General features: G+C 32.4%; 1 protein-coding gene across 1 annotated transcript; it reads left to right on the top strand.

Moving 5' to 3' along the window:
- The first annotated feature begins 554 nt into the window (after window positions 1–554).
- Window positions 555–18641, top strand: LOC142345550 (uncharacterized). The gene is made up of 9 exons (XM_075397638.1): window positions 555–639; window positions 2775–2791; window positions 3545–3572; window positions 4114–4195; window positions 7916–8028; window positions 10394–10609; window positions 14972–15063; window positions 15954–16077; window positions 18301–18641. Exons 1-9 carry the CDS (start codon window positions 582–584, stop codon window positions 18525–18527), a joined length of 957 nt encoding a protein of 318 aa, XP_075253753.1. The 5' UTR covers window positions 555–581; the 3' UTR covers window positions 18528–18641.
- The last annotated feature ends 3849 nt before the right edge of the window (window positions 18642–22490 follow it).

Here is a 22490-nt window from a genome sequence, read left to right on the forward strand (position 1 = left end):
TTTGTTGAAAAGCAGTCATTTCACTGACAGTCTTCTATATTGTCTATAAAGGTTTTGTTTACTTTTTAGATAAAACTTAAACAAGAAATTTTTTGACCAAAAGGGGACATTTGCTGGTAGAATTCCTTAAACAAAACAACTATCAAGGTTAAAAATTCGAGATTCAGACGGTATGGCGAGCCTCACAGGTATGGTAAAAAGAAATCTTGGAACAACGCTGAAATTTAATTGAAAAAAGGCTCGATCGAGAACAGTATATTGAACAGAAATCGGCATTTTAGTCGTGGTATACGAAGAACTCCAAAATATTCTTTGTTCTATGAAAATATGTGTTAGTTCAAATTTCAAAGAAAATGCGCATTTGTCTATCTGTAACAAAGTTTAACTCTTTTTTGAACTTTGGTAGACAATTGACCAACCTTTCCACATTTTTAAGAAATGACCCAGGAGACGTTATTGGTATTTTGGGTTGTGCGACTTTAGGTAGAATAAAAATGAGACATCTCGTAAATAGTGCCACATTATTGAAGAATTTCATTTTTCCTTGAATTGATTTGGAAACAAGTACTGCAAAAACAAAAATGAGATCCATTTTCCAAAGTTTGCTGGTGATTTTTGTTAGCCAGCTCTTAACTGAATGTTAGTACTCTTGTCTTCTCTTCTATCCAAATTTTCTCAAATTGACGTAAAATTGTGCGATAAAAAGCTGAAACAAAAATCCTATTTTGCTCTTTTAAGCATGGTCACAAACTTCGTATAAAAAGATCTTCTTTCATTCAATTTCGGCTGAAAAAAGGAATCTTACAAAAACTTCATAGGTCAAATCAACCTTAAAAGTTTTAAATGTTAATTTATTTGGTGTCAGAAGTTTCATAATATTCGTTAAGTTAATACTGTTTTTAAAAATCGCATTTCAACTTTTCTCAGATATCTATTTAAATTAATTAAAGGTAGATCACATGCTTATCACATGCAAATTTAGCAGAATAAGCACAAATAAATATTAAATTCCAATGAATCAACAGAAATATACAAAAACTGTCTCATTGACTTGAGGAAAGGTCTACCAAACACTTATTTATTCCAAATTTTTTCTAATTCCCAAGGCGAATGTAGTATTATTGATTTTTTTGAAATTTGAGTTAGTCTACCTGCAGAAAATTGAGAAACACTAAATATTTTTTTCATCACAAAAATGACCAATATTATTTTAAAAAAGGTTTGGCAATGATATTCTTTTCTTTCTTTGCCGAACCCATTCCGTATACAGACGGTAGAGTTATTTTAATTGAGGCAGACTCATTGAATGAAAAGAAGTTCAGACTATAGGAAACTAGCAGCAACTTGATAGTTCTTAAAATGAAGAGCAACTTGCTTTTAACATAGCTAAATCTGCATCTATATTCTTATCACGAATGCGATAGAAAAACAATAAAAAAATTTATAGGGTCAACTCTGATAAGGCAAAAGTGGAAGTTGAACTTCCTGGGTTACATCTTGACAAACATTTTAAACTCCGCGGTGGAATAAAACACACACAACAAAAAATAAGAGATAAAACAAAACATGCCTTACGCAAGTTTATTGCTGTCACCAACCAAACTTGTTTAAATGGCCTTGTGTTGATTCAATATCACTGCCCAGCCCAAGTTATCCAAAGTTCATATTTTTGTAAAAAGCAGCGTAAAATTCTCCTCTCAAATTCAAAAGAGAAGTCAAGGAATATCTATTTTATTCAGCTAAGAAGAACTTTAATTACAAATCATACCCATATAGATGGACAGTGTTTGAGGGAAATCAAATTCAAGCCCCGTTAGGGACTTACTAAGCTTGGTGAAACCAAGTTTAGTGAAATTCATTATTATTAAATGGTCGTTAGGAGCAAAATTTTTGATTTATTTGATTTCAAGATCACAAAATGTAACTGACCTTACTTCCTGTAAATCTTGTAGTTTTCCTCAAACTAAAAAGGCAAACTACTTTATGAAATAAAAGTGTTACAAACCTATGAACACCGAAAATTGCTCGCGTGGCAATTAAAATTATTTGAAGTCTTGAAAACAACCTGGAATATTTTGCCAGTCTGAAAAAGAGGATAAGAGTTTTCAAATTTTTTTGTCATCGGAAAATTTATTTCTATTCGATGTTTCATTCAGATAATTGTTTTGGAAAAGAAAAAAATTCATCGTGGCTTGGGTTTAATTTTCAAAAGATTTAAGCTTCTGTTGGAAATAAGGTTTACTCTTAGGGAGTAAAAATTTTGCGGTTAAACTTTTTATTGCTCGTTGACTATAACTGTAAACTCTGACCTAAGAAAATAAGTGGTTTCTCAAATGAAAAAAACTACGTAAAAATGTTTACAAAAATTTATTGAAAAAATTTGTTTACTTTATTAAATTTTATTGCAGATTTGAAAGAAAAAAATTGGTTGGTTCTTTTGAAAGAAATCAAGACGGCTAAATTATCCAACTTGAGGAAAATACTGTAATTTATTGAAGTAAAAACCTCGATTACTTTCTTTTCTCTCTAATTTTTCTTCACTTTTCTTCATAGTTAAAACTTATCTTCATTATGACATGTTTGGAAACATTGAGGGGATAAAAGACAATTTACTACAATCTGTAACTCAAAAGCAAAGAAGTGATTTGAATTAATCCGGGCTAATCCGTCATGTTCACATATCGTATACTAAACTGAAGGGAAAACTAATGTTCTTGTTAAAAAGCAGAACATTTTTGCTAAATTTTTCACAAATTTTACTGACTTTGTTTCAGATAAAACTGTCAGGGCGGTGAGTTTTCTCCATACTGTCTAATTTGAAATAAAATTATAAAAATTTATGTTCCATAAAAAAAATTGCTGATATTTTGGTGGGAAAATTGATAACTTGATTTGTTTTCATTTTTTAGCATAATGATTGACAAAAGCATCACAACTAACACATAAAAATTTGCGTTAAAAAACGTTACATGCTTTGTTTATGTTTCCTTAGATGATACTCTTTGTTCAAAAAAGAGGTGGGATATGGTGATAAAAACATGAATATCGACGTTTTCTGGTACGTACAGAGAAAAGATCGATTGAGCCTTTTCATCCACCTTTTTTGGTTTATATATATATATATATATATATATATATATATATATATATATACTCAATTTTGAAATCGTGCTAGATCATATCTGATTCATATGATTTCTGATAGGCATGTATATTACACAGAAAAATCCAAACTGTCATTCTCACTACCAAAACCAATTTATTATCGCAACTGCATTAAAGTCAATTATGATTTAACTGCATTAACGTTATTATTTGGTGGTTGTTGGTTCTTGTCTAATTCAAATTTGTTCCTGTTAATTTGTAATTTTTTGCGTGAGATCATTTATGATCATTGAATCCTAGTATTCATAACAATTAATGATGACCTCGAAAGCTATCCGAAGCGGAATTCCCCCCTACTTATTACTACCATTGTTGAGAAATGAATTTGGTGTTGGTTTTTATTCAACATGACTATTTCTGAATCTGATATTTGTTTCAGATGCAATTCGCAGGTTCCGACTTCAAAAGTGAGTTAATCAAAACAGTTTTCTTTTTTTTTTCAAATTTGCGAGCACATTATGGAACTCAAAAAGAAAATAGGAGAGCCTAAAAATTTTTACGCATATTGCCGCCCATGATTTATGGTTTTTAAGTTAAAATTTAAAAATAAATATCATTCTAGTGAAAAAATGCACAAAAGAAGAATTTCAATTATGCAAGTCATGAATTCTGCTTTTAACAACTGATAGCTTTACGTCCCAAAAATTTTCCTTCAAATTAAATAATTTTTCATTTGAGTATTTCTATATTCAATAATTCTATATTTCTTTCGCTTTTTTTTGCAAATATGAAAGTACAGGAATTTTAGTGCTCAATCTTCAACTTAACAATTAAAATGGGTATTGAGATAATTTAAATAAGATTTGAGCAAAATCAATTTGAAAAAAATTGGTTGTCTAGAAATGTCTGTTTAGTGGCAATAATTTTTTAAAATTTCTGTATAGTGAAATAGTTTTCTGTCTGTTTTGTTGAGTGAATTAATTAACTTTGATGACTTTTTCTTTTCAGTGAGGTCTCCTGAGGTGGATCCTCCAAACAGATACCCTTTCTATGTCAAAATATACAGAGACAATCGCTCACCTTATGAATAGTAAGTACAACTCCACGTTGCTCAAATTTTTTCACTTCTGAAAAGACAGCCGAAAAATGACTTCCTAACTTTTATCCTATTATCTGAATATCAACATGCCGGTTGCTATGTATATGTTAGCCAAGACAGGATCCGAGTTATTTTGACTCTGATAATTAAGCAAACTCAGTTTTATAATCTTGATACGTGAGTGGAAGCGTACCAAATTCATATTTTCCGTCTTTTATCATTTAATGGGAAATACAAGAAGTCAGAATGTTGCGCGTTTCTAATAAGTGAGGAAAGTACGATTGCATTGGGAATCAAAGTAATTGAGAGATAATTAAAAGAATTTTTTTAAAGCAGAATTCGCTAAACGCACCATTACGCGTATCTTTGCGGACAGACCCAACGCTGAAATTAGTGAAAAACCAAAGAACTAAAATAGTACAGTATTTGTCTTTAGACTTAACCAGAATTCAACAAAATGCTTGATGATATATTGGCTATTGTCAGTTAGTTTATGACGTAGTTTATTATATAGCCGCTTTTTAAAACAATACTGCTTAATTTGGGGTTGGTAGTGGGCTGTTGTTTTTACCATTTCAACCGTAATCAAATTTAGCATTTAGATAAACGAAAACTTAATTTTTCCAAATAGATCTATCATAGTTACTCTGCGAAGTTCAAGCGCTTGTGGAAAAAAAATTGAAAAGAATAAATGCAAGATTCCAAACGAATTTAAAATTTTCTTTTGCCGAATAACTTTTATTAGGTGTCAAGAGAGGCCCAGTAATGTTAAAATAAGTAACTACCAGAAAATCTACAAAAACAACAAATGCATTTCACCGTATTTTCAATTATCGGAAAATCTACCTATCATCGTCACACTTGAGCAGCCCAATTTCTTTGATATTTTCTGTTTGTGCCCACCCAGTACGTTATGCTACCCCATTTACAGAGCATGTGTCATTACACGGTAAATCATCATTTAAAAATACGGCACGTGGGGGGGGGGTGCAAAAAAATATACCCGCTAACCTTGGGGGCGCAAACGGAAAGGAACCATTTTTTTATTTATGACCACAGCCATGTCTAGCAGGCTCATGGGAATACTCATAAATCGAGATAACAGATAAGAAGGTGCGTTCAGAACTGATGAGCATGATAAAAAATTTGATTGTTATACCCTCTGCTATTTTGTAACCTCACTGCGGAACCTAAAGATTGAAAAGAAACAAATACTTTGGACATCGAAACTGTGTAATTGGCTACGCGGCATTTTTTATGTGAGCCTTAAAAATTGAAACGAGTTTAAATAAGTTTTTCTTTTCATATATTAAATTACGCTCAAAAAGCAAGAGATATTGCCAAATTTGTTGTCCCAATTCCTACTTGCAAAGAACTCAGGTATATTATATTTGGAGGCTCTGTATCAAAAAAAAAGTTCCCATTAAACATTTGAATCTCAATTACTGATTGAGTAATATGCTCTGACTAATGCAATAGGGATTGAACTAGTTCTCAGCATGAGGCAAATCAATTTTTGTTTTTGCGTGAAACTCGCTTCCTTGTTGGTAGTCTTTTCACCGACTTAGTAGTTTTTCATTTAGACAGATGTATTTGAACAGCAGAGTATAGATGAAAAAAAGATTTAGGAAAAAACATAGCTATTCTTACTTCAAGTCATTTTAGTTCATCGCAAATATCTTGTTATACCTTCTGCTATTTTGTAACCTCACTGCGGAACCTAAAGACTGAAAAGAAACAAATACTTCGGACAACATATCGAAACTGTGTAATTGGCTACGCGGCATTTTTTATGTGAGCCTTAAAAATTGTAACGAGTTTAAATAAGTTTTTCATATATTAAATTACGCTCAAAAAGCAAGAGATATTGCCAAATTTGTTGTCCCAATTCCTACTTGCAAAGAACTCAGGTATATTATATTTGGAGGCTCTGTATCAAAAAAAAGTTCCCATTAAACATTTGAATCTCAATTACTGATTGAGTAATATGCTCTGACTAATGCAATAGGGATTGAACTAGTTCTCAGCATGAGGCAAATCAATTTTTGTTTTTGCGTGAAACTCGCTTCCTTGTTGGTAGTCTTTTCACAGACTTAGTAGTTTTTCATTTAGACAGATGTATTTGAACAGCAGAGTATAGATGAAAAAAAGATTTAGGAAAAAACATAGCTATTCTTACTTCAAGTCATTTTAGTTCATCGCAAATATCTTGTAATACCTTCTGCTATTTTGTAACCTCACTGATTGTTATACCTTCTGCTATTTTGTAACCTCACTGCGGAACCTAAAGACTGAAAAGAAACAAATACTTTGGACAACATATCGAGACAATTCCTACTTGCAAAGAACTCAGGTATATTATATTTGGAGGCTCTGTATCAAAAAAAAGTTCCCATTAAACATTTGAATCTCAATTACTGATTGAGTAATATGCTCTGACTAATGCAATAGGGATTGAACTAGTTCTCAGCATGAGGCAAATCAATTTTTGTTTTTGCGTGAAACTCGCTTCCTTGTTGATAGTCTTTTCACCGACTTAGTAGTTTTTCATTTAGACAGATGTATTTGAACAGCAGAGTATAGATGAAAAAAAGATTTAGGAAAAAACATAACTATTCTTACTTCAAGTCATTTTAGTTCATCGCAAATATCTTGTGACTCAATTAATGTTCAGGAAGATCTTTGGTGTTTTTTTGAAGTTTTTCTGTTCAGACACAAACCTGAGTTTATTTTTTTTCTGCGATTTTTTTTCTAAAGTTTTTGTACTATTTGGCTTGCTTGCATCAATATTATAAAACGTACCTACTGAGTATGTTGACCACATATAAATTATTGTGCGAAGAGCCTTGCAGGTAGTTAAAATTTCGTGTTAAACGAAAGCTCCTATATAACTTTGTAAGCTCGGTTTTTTAAGAAAAAAGTCTGAACTTTATATTTTTGTTTGGCATGAAAGTAAGTCAAGTATACAAATGTAAACTCTGATACCAAATTACAAACAAAACACTAAGGCGGCATTGTACGCAAGCAAATATAAATGCAAAATGAACTGTGCAATTATAATAAACAATTTGAGTGAAAAACAGCTTCAGCTTCAGCTCTTTCTGTTTTCTTGAGATTTTATACTCTAATTAAGCCAGTTTTGTCAGCAAATATTTTTGTTTTTGATGGCGATTTAATTTTTTATGATGATCTTGTTCACGTTTTCAAGTTGAATTTGGTGAAATACTTATTAATGTAGATGAAAGAAAATATGAGTTAAGAGTTTTCAATTAGTATGATAAAATGTGTTATAAACAACTATCTTATCAATTTTCAGAACATATGATAAAAACAACTATCTTATCAATTTTCAGAACATTTTTTTGGGTAACAATGACGTAAACATTACAAAGCAAAGGCAGATCTGAAATAGTTTTGTCTTTTACTTTGCCCTCGCGGAATTGGGTTGCGGTCCATATCACTAGCCTTGTTTCAAAGGTAGTCAAACTTTATGTAGACCGCATGTATTAACATAGCAAAAAAAATTATGTTATACACCTTACACGCTCGGTCAAATTTGACCGGGTCAATTAAAGTCTGCCTTTGCGGTGTAATGAATTGATTTATGTGATGACAGATTTTTCCTGTAGTCCACAAATGACCCCAAAACAGACTCAAAATTACCAAATGTAGCTTGCGTGACGTAATAATTGACTAAACCGAAATTTCCAGTCTGTGTGGAGGGGCAATTCTGAATAACTGGGTTGTGCTGACAGCTGCCCACTGTATGTTCGATTACAAGTATGGAAGATTCCTCAACACTGGCAACATGTTCGTATCCACAGGTGAGATTGAATAACCAGGATAGAATAATGATTAAGTGAACTTCTATCAAGTCAAATTTATAACAATCATTTCAATGAGATATTATATTAAAGAATTCTTGATCTTTTTCTTGATTTTTATATCACTTTTATACACCGACTTCACAGAGCGGAAAGCGAAACCGACTTTACAGAGATAATGAAACTATTTGTTTGAAAATTTGTTTGAAAATAGTTTCAACTATTTGTTTCAAAATAGTTTCATGAAATTATTTGTTTGAAAATAATTTTTAAAAAATGTAAAAGAGTATCAATTTTTTTCGTTTACTCTTTTTTAAACTTAATTAACGAGGACGGAAAACAAACTTTCTGTCAAAATAACATGCCTTGATTTTTTTAATATGCGGACATTGGCATTCGAGAGTGTATTATAAGTAATGCGTATAAGGTAGAGAGGCGACAGTTTTAAAAAAATTATGTTCATTTTTGATACAAGTTTGATATCAATAATAAAATACGCTAAAATCAGAGTTTTAACGGTTTATTTAAAACGCTAAAACGAAACAAAAAAGAGCCGCTTACCAGTTATTTTGTTTTTTAATTCCGTTGACTGAAAACTAATTTTAGCGTATTTCATTATCGATAAGAAAATTGGGTCAAAAAATTTATTCTAACAAATAACAGCAATCAAAGTGATTTTAAAAAATTTATCATTAGTAAGCCAGATTAACACTTAACATATACGAGACGGAAATGACAACAAAAGTGAGCACCATTCATTCAAAAAAATAATTCAAAATTACGCGCTCTCGAAACACGAATGAACGAACAAAAGTCTATAGACAGAGAAACGATAGTGGACAAAATTACTCTGGATTGAAAAAGGCGGCAAAACAGTTGAGCTCATGGCTTATTAGCCACTCCTAGTAGAGTTCTCACTCAAAAGAAAAAAAATTTATTTAAAAAAATTCAAATCAGTTGAGTTCAAAAATTGAACAATTTCGAATGCAGAAAGATTCGATTGCAAAATAGTGTCCAGTGTCCAAAATTGTACATTTAAATACAATTTGTGACTTGTGGAATCGAGTGACAAAAATCTGTCTCCAGTTTTCACGATTCATATACCAATTTTAGCGTTGAAATAGAGATATGCGTATAAACTAATAGTTATTGCGATAGTTATAATACAGATACGCTATTATAAGGGGTTCAATTTTTCTCTCAGAAATTTATCATATGAAAAAAATAAACGTTTTTCCAGTGCCAACCAATCGAATGAGGGCATTTGTGAGGTTATTGATTTTATGATCTTCTATAAGTTGGAATGTATAAATTTACTATACATTTTATTTAGAAATCTCATATTGTGTTATAAGAATCTTTGGTTCCTAATCTTTCTACATGTTTCACTTCGTTTGATCAAACCAATTAATCATATCTCTGAGTTTTTGAAACTCTACTATTTTAAAACTTTCAATAAAAGTTCGCTTTAACAATTGTTAAAAAAATTGATCTTGGATCCATCTAATGAGCAATAGCGCTGTCTTGTCAGTTAAATACAAAATAGTTAGTAACCATTGATTTTAAAGGGTTAAAAAGTCTCAATATGCATGAAGTCTCAATTTGCCGCGGACAGACCTTTCACTGCAAATAACTTAAACGAGTACTTAACAAAGCGGAAAAATAATTCCAGAGGAATTGAATCTTTGTAATCTGATTACTGGTTTTTCTTGAAAGTCTGACGTTTTTCTGATTCGTTGAACCTGAAACCATTTTTGGCTCTATTTTAACGGATTTCACTTTTATATTAGTACAATCAACAATGGTCGTTTAAAGTGTCCTCAGAAAAAAATTCTATTCTATTCAATTTCAGCTAATAAAGCCAATTTAATCCTTATTAATCTTTCACGTGACGAGGAGGACACATTTGCACTGTCAGAACTTCCGGATCAAAATTGTTTTGCGTCGTTCCATTCAAGGCAATTTTTTATTACTGCACAAGTTTTTTTGTCTGAAAAGCGTATAATCATTTCCAAATTTGTCAGCATCACAAGGTTCATAAATCGTTTAACTGAACACAGGGCGGGCAATTCATCTTCGCTGCATATATGACATATGACAGGAAAAAAGAGCAAAAGTTATCGGGACATCTTCAATACAGGTTTTTAAAAATTCAATTTGAGAATTTTTTTAAACTAACTTCACAACAAAATTTGCAATTTCTAGCACAATTTTTAGTTATTCAATTAATACACTTTTTGGTTAAATAAATATTACAGAGTGTAATTTTGCATAAACAGTAAAAAATGTCATAGTTTTTTTAAACAATTTTGAACTCAAAATTTTGAACTTATATCTCAAGGAATTGACTCAATTAACTTTTCAGGTGATTTCACAATGAGTTTCTCAGACGAAAAAGAAACGATGAAAATATTTGGAGTTAAATACATGCGTTATTCTCGACACTTCGAAGGGTCAAGAAAGGATGGATACAACTTTGCCTTTTTGTACCTGAATGAGAGTATCAACATAAATGATGAGGACAAAAACAGACACTCAATCAGAATCTGTCAGAATGAAAGTTATGTCAGAGAGGCACGCGGTCAGTTTAATAAGTTGATATGTTGACAAATTATTCTAGAATTTTCGTCGTTCAAAATCTGTCGGAAAAATTGGATCCATTCTGTTTCGGGCCCCCAGTGTTTCTTATGACCCCCACTTACAAACTATATGATGTTATATAGCACGTTACTAAGAGGTCACTTTTGTCTGGGAGAGGTCAAGGTGTCTGATAAAGTATTTGCCGGTCAAGGCAATATCTGTTAATGCCATCTTAAGCCATAAATTATACACTTTTATCGAGTGTATTTACTCGAATTTGTCACTGTCGTGCTCGATTGCCTTCGGGAACTTGTCAATTAGACACCAATGAGATGAAGTCTAATTCGTAAACTAATCCAAATAAGGCCATCGAATTATTAATAGGGGATTGAGAATACCAATAGAAAATTAGCGCATATTTATAATACTGCTCGCAGGAAACTATAGGTTCCGAATTTTATCATAAGTGATTATTTATTCAACTCGTTAAGTTTTTTTAATATAAAAAATATTGTCATAAAAAATTTCAACCACTACATTAAAATCTAGTTCTGCAAATGAATAAATCTGTTAAACAGGAAGCAAGTAGTTTTTCTGCAGCTTGAATTTCACTGACCATCTGAGAAGATGAGCGAAATAAAAGTCTGGCGAAATAAATTTTTTTGTAAGAATTGAGAACTCAAATGCAAGAAAAACGAGGCAAGTTTATAGAAAAATATGATTGTTAAAGCGAAGCAAGTTTATGGAAGAATATGATTGTGAAAGTTATTAAAAAATAAATAAATCTATCTTCACAGTTAACAAATTTCTTCAAAAACAAAAAAAGCACTCGCAAATATTCAATTTTTGAAAAACAGTTTTTGTCCACCCTCAGTCCACAATATTTTAGGCGCTTAAAATATCAATAGTGAGTTTTCTAATAGAGTCATTACTTTTTTTCCATTAAAATAGAGGAGTTTGACTGCTGCTCTTAAATTACTTAAAGCTTTTAGTCCTAAAGTCACAAAGTAAATGGTTGTTGGTGGCCAACACTGTGATTTAAGCACATAATCAAGACATCGTAAACAAAATCCTGCAGCTTCAATTGAAAGAAATAATGGTAGTTTCAATTTGCTCTACTTTTACTAAACTTACAAAAAAATAATGTGTTTGGCATAAAAGAAAAACATCGTGGGCCAATTTGATCATAGATAATAAAAATTAGTTTTAAATCTGAACTGATACAAATGCTTAAAATTATGACCCAGACTCCCCCAGTGCTTCTTCAACCTAAGTGACTGTGTAGTAAAAAATATTCAGTTGCCAGTTATCCGCCCAATAGAATAAAATTGATTGTTAGCTTTGAAAATAATTAAACGGTTTACCACTAAAGAAAACGGTAACTGCACTGGTATCAAAAAATTAAATTTTGCTTACAACGAATATGGACTGTGTTTTTAATCTTCAAATTATGCAAGATGAGGAAAAACACTATAATTTGCCCAGTGGTGTTTTCTGAACCACACAACAAAAAAAAACAAAACAAGACAGGAAAAAAACAGCTCAGTTTGTAGCATGGTGAAAAATCTTCGAGAAAACAACAAAATTCAATTTGTCAAAAACTCAAAATTTAAAAAAAAAATAAATTCTAAAATTTTGAACTCTGCATCCCACTTGAAAAAAAGCGTTTCTAGGTTGAGAGTTTTACCAGTCCATCATTTGGCAAAGAGCTATTTAAAACTGGTTTGGCATAACTTCGAGTCTCCAAGAAAAACAGTTTCATTTGTTCAGAATATTGTCAAAGAGTATATTATTTCAATTTCGCACTATCTTAAAGATATTAGATGTATACACCGATTATTGTTGTATAATTATTTTCACAAAAAATTGTGTGTGAACTAATTTCTCTGAAGAGCCAACCTCTTTTAGTGTTGGTTTTGATTGAAACATGTAACTGTTACGCGCAATGCTGTTTTACACATGTTGCGTCATAAATCTTTCGCGCATTTTGGAATCTCTCTGAAAGCTTTTCGAATCTTTCAGCCTTTCATTGAAAAGCAGATTGGAAACTGTAGGGTTTTCCCATAATTTGAAATCAACTGTTGGAAAACACAAAAATTGGTGGTGAAAAATGTTGAAAATGAATGAATTGAAAAACTTCAAAAAACTCTAGAGACCACAAGCAATAATCTAATGCCCGCCTTTTCTTTACCTGTACATCAATGACCGACGTATATGGTGCTCTGGTTAAGCAATTGAGCATGCTGATTGCGAAGTTCACTTTAGTTAAACACAGACACTTTTCAATGCGACAAAAACTTTAAGATATATATCGGAAATATCAAAATAATACACCTCACACAACTGAAATCATTGTTTCTGGAAAAATAAAGAAATCAGATGAAAAAATCAGAAAAATATAATATGCCGAGTCTAAAGTGTAGCATGTGGATCTTTATATTGAAGTGAAGCTCTTCTATTAAAACAAGTGAAAACAATCTTGAGAAAAAAAGACTCAAGAAATCAAGTGCTGATGTGTTCTATAAAAATTAGATCGACTAGGTTAAAAATACAAATTTGTTTGCTCTTGTTCTATTTTTTTCTCTGTACATTTTGGTAATCCCTTATTAAAGCTATAAAAACCATTGCATTAGGACATCAAAGTTAATTTTAACAGAAAAAAATATCTTCTCCTGATCTGAAATTCCAACAGTTATGATTCCTGATTCCAAGTTTTTTTATTATAAAAACATCACATATTGTTGTATCACACTTAATATACGCACTCAGGCCTCTTTGGATTATGCAGTGTCTTTAAAAGCGGTAACTTTTTATCTACATGAAAAAAAAATAAAGTTTTTACTTATAAAAAAATTTAGAGGTTCAGCATGCATCAAAGACGGGTCGGTTGTTGAAAATAATTGTTTGAAAGTAAATTTATAGTTCGAGCAGGTTTTGTCAATTTCATGTGAAACAGCTAAAAAACTGAAAAATGCTCTTTCCCATTTGGATACCGGTTGGACCCATAAATTCAACATGGTTTGATTCATTGCAAAAGTTTTAGATTCACTCAGTAAAAATGTACTTTTTGCTCAAAGATAAAAAGTGTCTCCAAATTTTTTCAACTTAAGTCAATGATAAATTACCCGAGTTTTCTCTGTATTCCGGAGTGAAGTAGCTGAAATTTGATTCGACAGTTATTGTCCGAGATAGCGAGATAACGAGATTGTCCAAGACCGTAATTATGCAGTCTCAGCCATACTTTTTGTCTCTACTTTTTCAAATCATTGAAGCGTTCTCCTTCCATAGGACCAAATAATTGAGTCTTAAATTCGTTATTCCAATTCATACCTTCACAAAAATTTGTCAATTCGATTCATCGTTTGTTTAAATCTGACTCAGAGGCCGACAAAATTAATATTTTGTAAAAAAAATTAATTCCTTTTTAGTGAAGTAACTGAGGAAAATAGCTCAGGTAATTTAACATCAAAAGCTTCAAGTTGACACAAGCAACTAAAATCACGTTTTGACAAAAAAACGTGATTTTTCTATTAGGGTGGTAAAATCGGTCTGAAGGTTTTGTATTTATGTATTCAGTCTTGTTGTTATTCAATGAGTTTTTGAGCAACAAAACTACACCAGAAAAAAAACATTTTTCCTATTTTGAATGACATTTTACTTGTTTATATCGCCATGTTTCCAGTTTTTTTACCAGCTCTTGTGGACAATCTGGCGCGTGAAGGATGAATTATAACGAGACATAACTGTTTCCGCATCTACTAGCATTTTGCGTGATCACAGTCGAGCGGTTTTGCACTGTCTGGATTGTGGTTTTTACTTTCACTGCCTATTCCATTGAATCATTTTTGTCTTCAATTGTACATTTTTGGAACAATTTTGCACTCTTTCGCACATAAGCGCTAATTTTGAATCATGTCCACGTCTTAACTGAGCATTCGATCATGGCTTTTTTTGTCTAGCTCATTCACATTTTCGAGTCATCACTTTTTTCGTGACTTTCACATAGTCCGGCAAGGTCGAAACAATGTCGTTCTGTCGAATTTTTTGTGGTAGTTCACGCTTGTTCTAGCTACTTCGTGTCATGACCAAATTAACCATTCTGACCGTCTAATCATTGTTAATTTTTTTCTGGATCAACCAGTTCAAAATTCAACCAGTTTATCCTCGGAAATAATTAAATTTTAAATGTTGCAGATCTGAGGAGTAATCTAGTGTTCATTTTTATCCCTATGCCGAAATCATATTTGGAGTAATAAATGGATGGGAGTCATCAGTCTTAGCCATGTAAATTTGGAGTTTTTTCTAGTAAAACCAAAATTTATAGAAAATTAAAAGGTGGAGTGATTGTTTATTTTGTTTCAAGAGGACGTGTGCCATTTTGAAGGCAATGGATTGTATGTGAACATTGTGGGAATGGGCGACACAGGAAGTGGAAAGACGGCTACAAAACTAAACGTGAGTCAATCATAGACATGCACAACGGCACCAAGTGCTAGCTGACATAATGAGGGCGGAGAAAAAATTGTAACTTTAAAGGCCGGAGTTGAGGAGAATCTTAAAGACCCGCTATCATTGTTATAAACACCACCCTTTCCAGCATAACCCCAATGATTTGTCGTCCTAGTACTTTTGGTACTTTTAATCCTTCGACTTAGTTCTTTTAATCAAATTTCAATCACAGACACGAGATAATTAGCCAATTTTTTCCCGATTTTGTTTTGATGTCTTGAGACACTTTCCAGATATATATCAGAATTGCATGGACTCGGATCGCGAGAAAGCTTGTATGACAATCTCACAGCCTTCAACTGATTTTTACAATGTATATTCTATGAAGAAATTCTATACTCTTAAAAACATTTAAAAAGCTGTTTGCGATGCAGACAGTGACAGATTTTTTTTTAAATAGCTCCATTAGCAATAGCTATATTCTGCTATTTTCGGCCTCTTTTTTAGTTTTTTTTCGTTATCAACATTTTCGTTACAATCATATGCCGTAACACTTTATTTCAAATCAATTTTTGTTCACGCATGTATGTTATTCATTAAAAATAAAATAAAAATTATCTCAGCAATAATTAAAACACTAAAAATTCTTTTCTTCGGTGTTATTTTTTGGGCATTATCTTTTTTGACGCTGCAGGTCTCCTGAACCATCGCAGCTCTCTTCTGGTAACCTGGCAGATATTTTCAATTTTTCATTAATATTCGAAAAGGCCTAAAATTTTTTTTAATGAAAATTTTGTTCTTTGTAATTTTAACAGTTGAAATTGACAAATCTTGGATAACATGTTGGAATATTAAAATTAAGTTTTCATATTGTGACAGAGTATGACTTTGTTTAGCACATGAATGTGTTCATTAAGTCCTGTCACATCAAACTGCAGACGTGGACTGACTGGACTAGTTTCAAGGGACCAGATGGAATGCTGGGCTGCATGGATGCATCCGACAGATGTACATATGAAGGTACATCTATTGGTATATCACGGATATTCTACACAAATAAATTTAAAATTTTTTTTCATTGTTAAAAAACCGTTTTCGAAAAGTTTCACATGCAATTTGGTTTTTTTACTGTTTGGAAATTACTATAGAATAAAAGTGTTCATAAAAGACTATCCACAAAAGACCTCTTCACAAAACTTAAAAAAGAAGCCAAAATATGAACGTTACTTAATTCCATCATTGCGTTTTTGTTGAGATTTTGTTTTTTAGTAAGCAAAATTTACCTGAAAAGTTTTATATTTCATATCTTGATGGCCGCATTTTATTTTTTTCTTAAAAAAGAGTTTTATTGGTTGGGTCTCGGCTCAGAGGTTCTTCAATTTGGTGAACTGGTAATCAGATATTAATTCAATTTGTTGAAAATAAAAACAAACGAACAGATGGAATCTAAAATTGCATCTTATATTCATAATTTCATTCATTTCTAAGAATTTGTCGGATGTCGGAAGATAAATACGACTAAAATGTTAAAGATTAATCTTAACAAATAATTCAAGCCATTTTTACGTTTTTGAAAAAGAATTTACTCGTTAAAAATTCCGGTAATTTTTTTTTTACTTTTTGCATTTCTTAAAAATGCAAGAGTTTACTTAAAAATGCAAGAGTGTTTTTACTACTATAAAAATTGAGAGTAAATAACAACTGTTTTCCAAAACCGTCTGTAACCTCAAAATTATGACATTTTTTTCCAATTTGTGCGATTTGTAAATTGGTATTGAAACCCGTATTGAAAATGACATCCCGTTGGACTGGTCTTAATCTTGCTTTCGGATGGACGGAATTTTGCTTAAATAGTTGTTAATTCTCTTTACTAGTATACTGCTTCTTTCATCATATTATATATCGGATATATTTTTTTATCCATTCGTTTACAATTTTTTTTTGACTTTTAACATCTTTACTTGCCCAAGAATTTTATCGGATTCCCTGGTTTTCCGAAAAATGTACGAGAAAGTGAGAAGACAGCCGATGCAAAAAAAACTTTTTTCTCCCACGAAAAAATCTTATAGTTACACTTCAGTCGTCTGTTGATGTCAATTTTTGGATAATCTAGTATGATCATTGTAATCGTTTTCCTTTCTATCTTGATAGACTGTAAAAGTGGGTTATACCTTCTTATACTAAATTCGTTAAAACTTTGCTCTAAAAAACCGAACAAAGAGGTGTGTAAAAAAGGTCCACTTTGTACTTTTCTAATAGTAATTAAAAATCGCTATGTTCTGTTTATTTTGTACGTTTCGTTTAGACAGTAATTTCTCATTATGTCCACTGCATCGAAAAACTCGTCGTTATGTTCGTTTTTGCAAGATTCGATTTGTTTGCTTTTTACATAGGATATGTTCGAATTATTGGAACTTTTCGAAAAATAATTTAAATGCTCGAAACATATGAAATGTTTGAAATGTATCGTTCAAAACAAAAGAAATGGTATCTTTGTTTTAAAATGAAAACAAATCGTCAGTATATTTGGTTTGAAACATCGTTTATTGTTTTCACGTTCGGTTTCAAACGCAGAAGATGGTATGATGTTTGGTTTGATATAAGAAATTGTCCATTTTTCCATACAAAAATTTTTGTTCTCTGTTTATTTGTAGTCAAAGGATTTATTCGCAGCAATTGCGACCAAACTTCCTGAGGAAATGATTTTTTTTTAAAAATAAGCAAATTTGTTCAAATTTCGCTTCATTAGCTCGTTGAAAAAACTTAGTCAAACATTATTTTTTTTGTATGTTTTTAAATTTACAGAAGTAACAAATTTCTTAATCATTGATGGGAATTCAGTCATCAATTCAGACTTAGGGGGTTTCGATATGATCACAAGAGATCAAATCCAGAACTCGTTTTCTAATGATATAATTTGGCTTAAAATCAAACATACGGACCATTTCCAACGCTTGCAAAACGAGCGTACCGACGATACCTAATAAAAAAAAACCTAAGGAAGTTCGTCGGTTTTTTTGTCCAAAGCCGACTATTTCGACGAATTTCACGCGTTTGAAGACCGCAATCTGTGGACTATGCTTGTTCCGAAAGTCACCTTCTTTGAAGTTTATTTTGCTTCGAATCCGTCAGACACTTGTATCCATTTAATTTACTGAACTGTCCGCGCGTTTGTTTCGCAATTTCAGCAAATTGACAGCAAATAAAGCGAAATTGAATTCAGTCAGGCCTCTTTTTTATCAGGCGACAGTGGCAACCCTGTTGTGTTGGTTGAGTTCAACACAAATGTGTGTCTGGCTGGAATCCACCTCTACACAAACGACAAGTGCTTCGTGTCCAATGGACGATTGATAGCTACAAATGCAGAGTACCTTGAGAACATAATTGTGGACAGAAAGAGAGAGTGGGACAGAAACACTGTTGAACATTATCAGCTGAGAGGAAATGAACTATACGCGGTGAAAGAATGAGGAAACCCTATTCTGGTCACAACTGGAACAACCCTACAATAATTAATATTCATAAACTATAATCTATCGACAAAGGGGAAATGGGATCTTTTTCGCATTTTTCCAAATTTAGCACACCCCCCCCCCCCCCCCCCCCCAATATGTTCCCACCCCCATTATGGTATATTTGCGGTAGTGGGGGGGGGGGGGGTGAGGAGGGGGAGTATACGTTATAAAGTCTAAATTGGCTACTAAATGCGAGGGACGCTATATGAACCTAAAATTAGGTTCGCCATCTTATTTGCATTCTCCGATCGAATGTTCCATAACCGATGAACCCGGTAAAAATAACATAGGTGGGAGCTCATTTTGTGGGAGCTCATGAAAAACTTCATTACATTCTGTATTCAACAAATTGTGAAATTCATTATTGTTCAATTAAATGCTAAAATTAGCTAAGGGCATAACTTTTTCGCGAGATTTGGAAATTTGAGATGAAAAACTTTCAGGGTTAAAATATGAGTACATATGGACATAATAAAAAGTATCATTTATTGATTCCCTCTTTTTCTTCAGGCGAAGTTCATGTGAGTTTTAGGGGTATATCCGGCAGAACCCTTAGACCCAAATGTCGTTCAGGCCCTTCAAGGCCAAAAACTATAGTCTGACTATGACGCGTTCACTTTCTTCACCTACTGATAGTTTTCGTTGATTGTTGCTGACTCCTACATATTAATTGACACATTTTTGCCTCTTTCTGAAACAGTTTAAAGTTCTTGTACAAGCTAACCATTCGAATTACAAGGCTCTTGATAGTTAAACATTCAAGTTTTTGCAATTGACCTATGAAATGATCTCATAAACGACCATCTTTGAGAACATTCCCGCGTCGCACCTCGCACTGCCAATTTTTGCTTTTGACTAGTATCAAGGGTTGACAAACAGCGCCCAATTTTTACCCATTGATTATCTAAATAAGAACATAAATCCCAGTGCCCTTCGTTCATTGTTCCCAGCACTCGGTCGCAAGCACCCTCGTATCGGGGCACTCAGTCCCTCAGAAGACTAATATTATGTTCCAACAATTAGCTGTTTAGCAGAAAAATTGGAGTTTAAACTTTTACTTCTCGCAAAGTAATCAAAATTTTTTTCTGTCAGAATGCAGAATTGAAAAACACATGCGCAAATTTTAAAATGCCAGATGTGATGTGCCAAATCTTACAATGCCGGATTGCCCTATATAGAGCACGGTTTGGATCATGTAATTTTATTAACAACTTCGCTCTTTTATCAAGAACCTCCTAGCCATTCAAAATTTTCAGAGTTTTCAGAAGTGATTTCCGTAGCGTCACCTAATATTGCTTAAAACAATCGCATGCTTATATCAAATGCTGAAATTCTGCATTTCCAAAAACGAAAAAGTCAGAAGTTTTTATATGCAAAGCCAGAAGTCGACTTTCCGTGAAATTCCGTCTTTTTGTAGCGTGCAAGTTTCATGTTTTAATTAAGTTTACAGCACGGTGCTAAAATCAACTGAAAATTGTGGTTAACTCTTCCCAGTGAAATGAAACTTGAAACATCTTGATAAGAAGCATATTAAAACTTGACAAATCTTGATAAGATCTTGGTAAGATTCTTGATAAGAAAACGTCAAGATATGTACGGACATGCAAGATCTTTGCAAGAAATTCAAGAAATAAGATCTTGATAAGACAAACAAGAAAGAATCTTCAAGATCTTAGCAAGATTTGTCAAGTTTAGCGGATTTGAAAGCAAGAATTATTAAGATTATGCAAGAACTGTCGGAAATTTTTCTCTAGCCGATTTAAAAAAATCGACATTGAGATTTTCCAGTATGATCTGTGTGGTTCTTCCCTCCTCCTTTTTCATTCCGGGCTGGGGACCGGCAGTGGCGGAGTTACTGAAATAAACTATAGGAGTACTGATGAACTGCGGTAAAAAAAACCGCACTTACACAGTTCTCCAAAACAAACAAAACGACAAACACCAGATAAAATAAATCACTAAATATAAAATAGCAAACAGGTTGAAATACTTACTTTTTTTCTGGGAAAGCTTTAGCAAAAATTATTTTCGTGTTACACTCAGCCTACACATGGGATACTCCATACATAGTTTGGTTTGAATTGGACAACTCCTTGACCCGATGAAAAAGACCTATTTTTAAAATTCGCTAATCGCGAAATTCGCAAACTTCCGTATGAAAAACTAACTTTTTTCCTGCACAAGTTATAGCAAAAAATCTTTTTCGCCAACACCCTACCTACACAGGGGATACTCCACACCAAGTTTGGACTGATTTGAACAATTTCTTGATCCGATGAAAAAGACCTATTTTTAAAATTCGCTAATCGCGAAATTCGCAAATTTCCGTATGAAAAACTAACTTTTTTCCTACACAAGTTATAGCAAAAAATCTTTTTCGCCAACACCCTACCTACACAGGGGATACTCCACACCAAGTTTGGATTGATTTGAACAATTTCTTGATCCGATGAAAAAGACCTATTTATAAAATTCGCTAATCGCGAAATTCGCAAATTTCCGTATGAAAAACTAACTTTATTCCTACACAAGTTATAGCAAAAAATCTTTTTCGACAACACCCTACCTACACAGGGGATACTCCACACCAAGTTTGGATTGATTTGAACAATTTCTTGACCCGATGAAAAAGACCTATTTTTAAAATTCGCTAATCGGGAAATTCGCAAATCTCCGTATGAAAAACTTACTTTTTTCCAAAACAAGTCATAGCTAAAAATCTTTTTTTTTGCTACACTCTACCTACAGAGGAGATAATGCACGCCAAGTTTGGATTGATTTGAACAACTCTATGACTCAATGAAAAGGAACTATATTTAAAATTCGTTATTCGCGAAATTCAAAAAAGTTCCGTATGAAATGCGTATGAAAAACTTACTTTTTTCCTAGGCAGGCTATAGCAAAAATTTTTTTGTTATACACTCTAGATACACATGGGATACTCCATATCGAGTTTGGTTCAATTTTAAGAAGTTTTTGAACCTACGAAAAAGACCTATTTTCAAAATTCGTTATTCGCAAAATTCGCAAATTTCCGTATGCAAAGCCAACTTTTTTCCTAGGCAAGCTATAAAAAAATTTCTTTTTGCTATAGATTTTAGGTACCCATGGTATACTCCACACCCAGTTTGGTTTGATTTGAACAACTCCTTCTCCCGATGAAAAATACTATATTTAAAAATTAAGTATTGGAAATAATCGCAAATTTCCTTATGAAAAGCTAACTTTTTTCCAAGGCAAACTATACCAAAATCTTTTTGTTTTACACTCCACCTACACAGAAAACAGTCCATACCAAAATTTGAACAACTCCTTGACCCGATGAAAAAGACCTATTTTTAAAATTCGCTAATCGGGAAATTCGCAAATCTCCGTATGAAAAACTTACTTTTTTCCAAAACAAGTCATAGCTAAAAATCTTTTTTTTTGCTACACTCTAACTACAGAGGAGATAATGCACGCCAAGTTTGGATTGATTTGAACAACTCTATGACTCAATGAAAAGGAACTATATTTAAAATTCGTTATTCGCGAAATTCAAAGAAGTTCCGTATGAAATGCGTATGAAAAACTTACTTTTTTCCTAGGCAGGCTATAGCAAAAATTTTTTTGTTATACACTCTAGATACACATGGGATACTCCATATCGAGTTTGGTTCAATTTTAAGAAGTTTTTGAACCTACGAAAAAGACCTATTTTCAAAATTCGTTATTCGCAAAATTCGCAAATTTCCGTATGCAAAGCCAACTTTTTTCCTAGGCAAGCTATAAAAAAATTTCTTTTTGCTATAGATTTTAGGTACCCATGGTATACTCCACACCCAGTTTGGTTTGATTTGAACAACTCCTTCTCCCGATGAAAAATACTATATTTAAAAATTAAGTATTGGAAATAATCGCAAATTTCCTTATGAAAAG

This window comes from Convolutriloba macropyga, chromosome 9 (genome assembly GCF_964194025.1).
Source record: "Convolutriloba macropyga chromosome 9, txConMacr16.3, whole genome shotgun sequence".
Classification (NCBI taxonomy): domain Eukaryota; kingdom Metazoa; phylum Xenacoelomorpha; order Acoela; family Convolutidae; genus Convolutriloba; species Convolutriloba macropyga.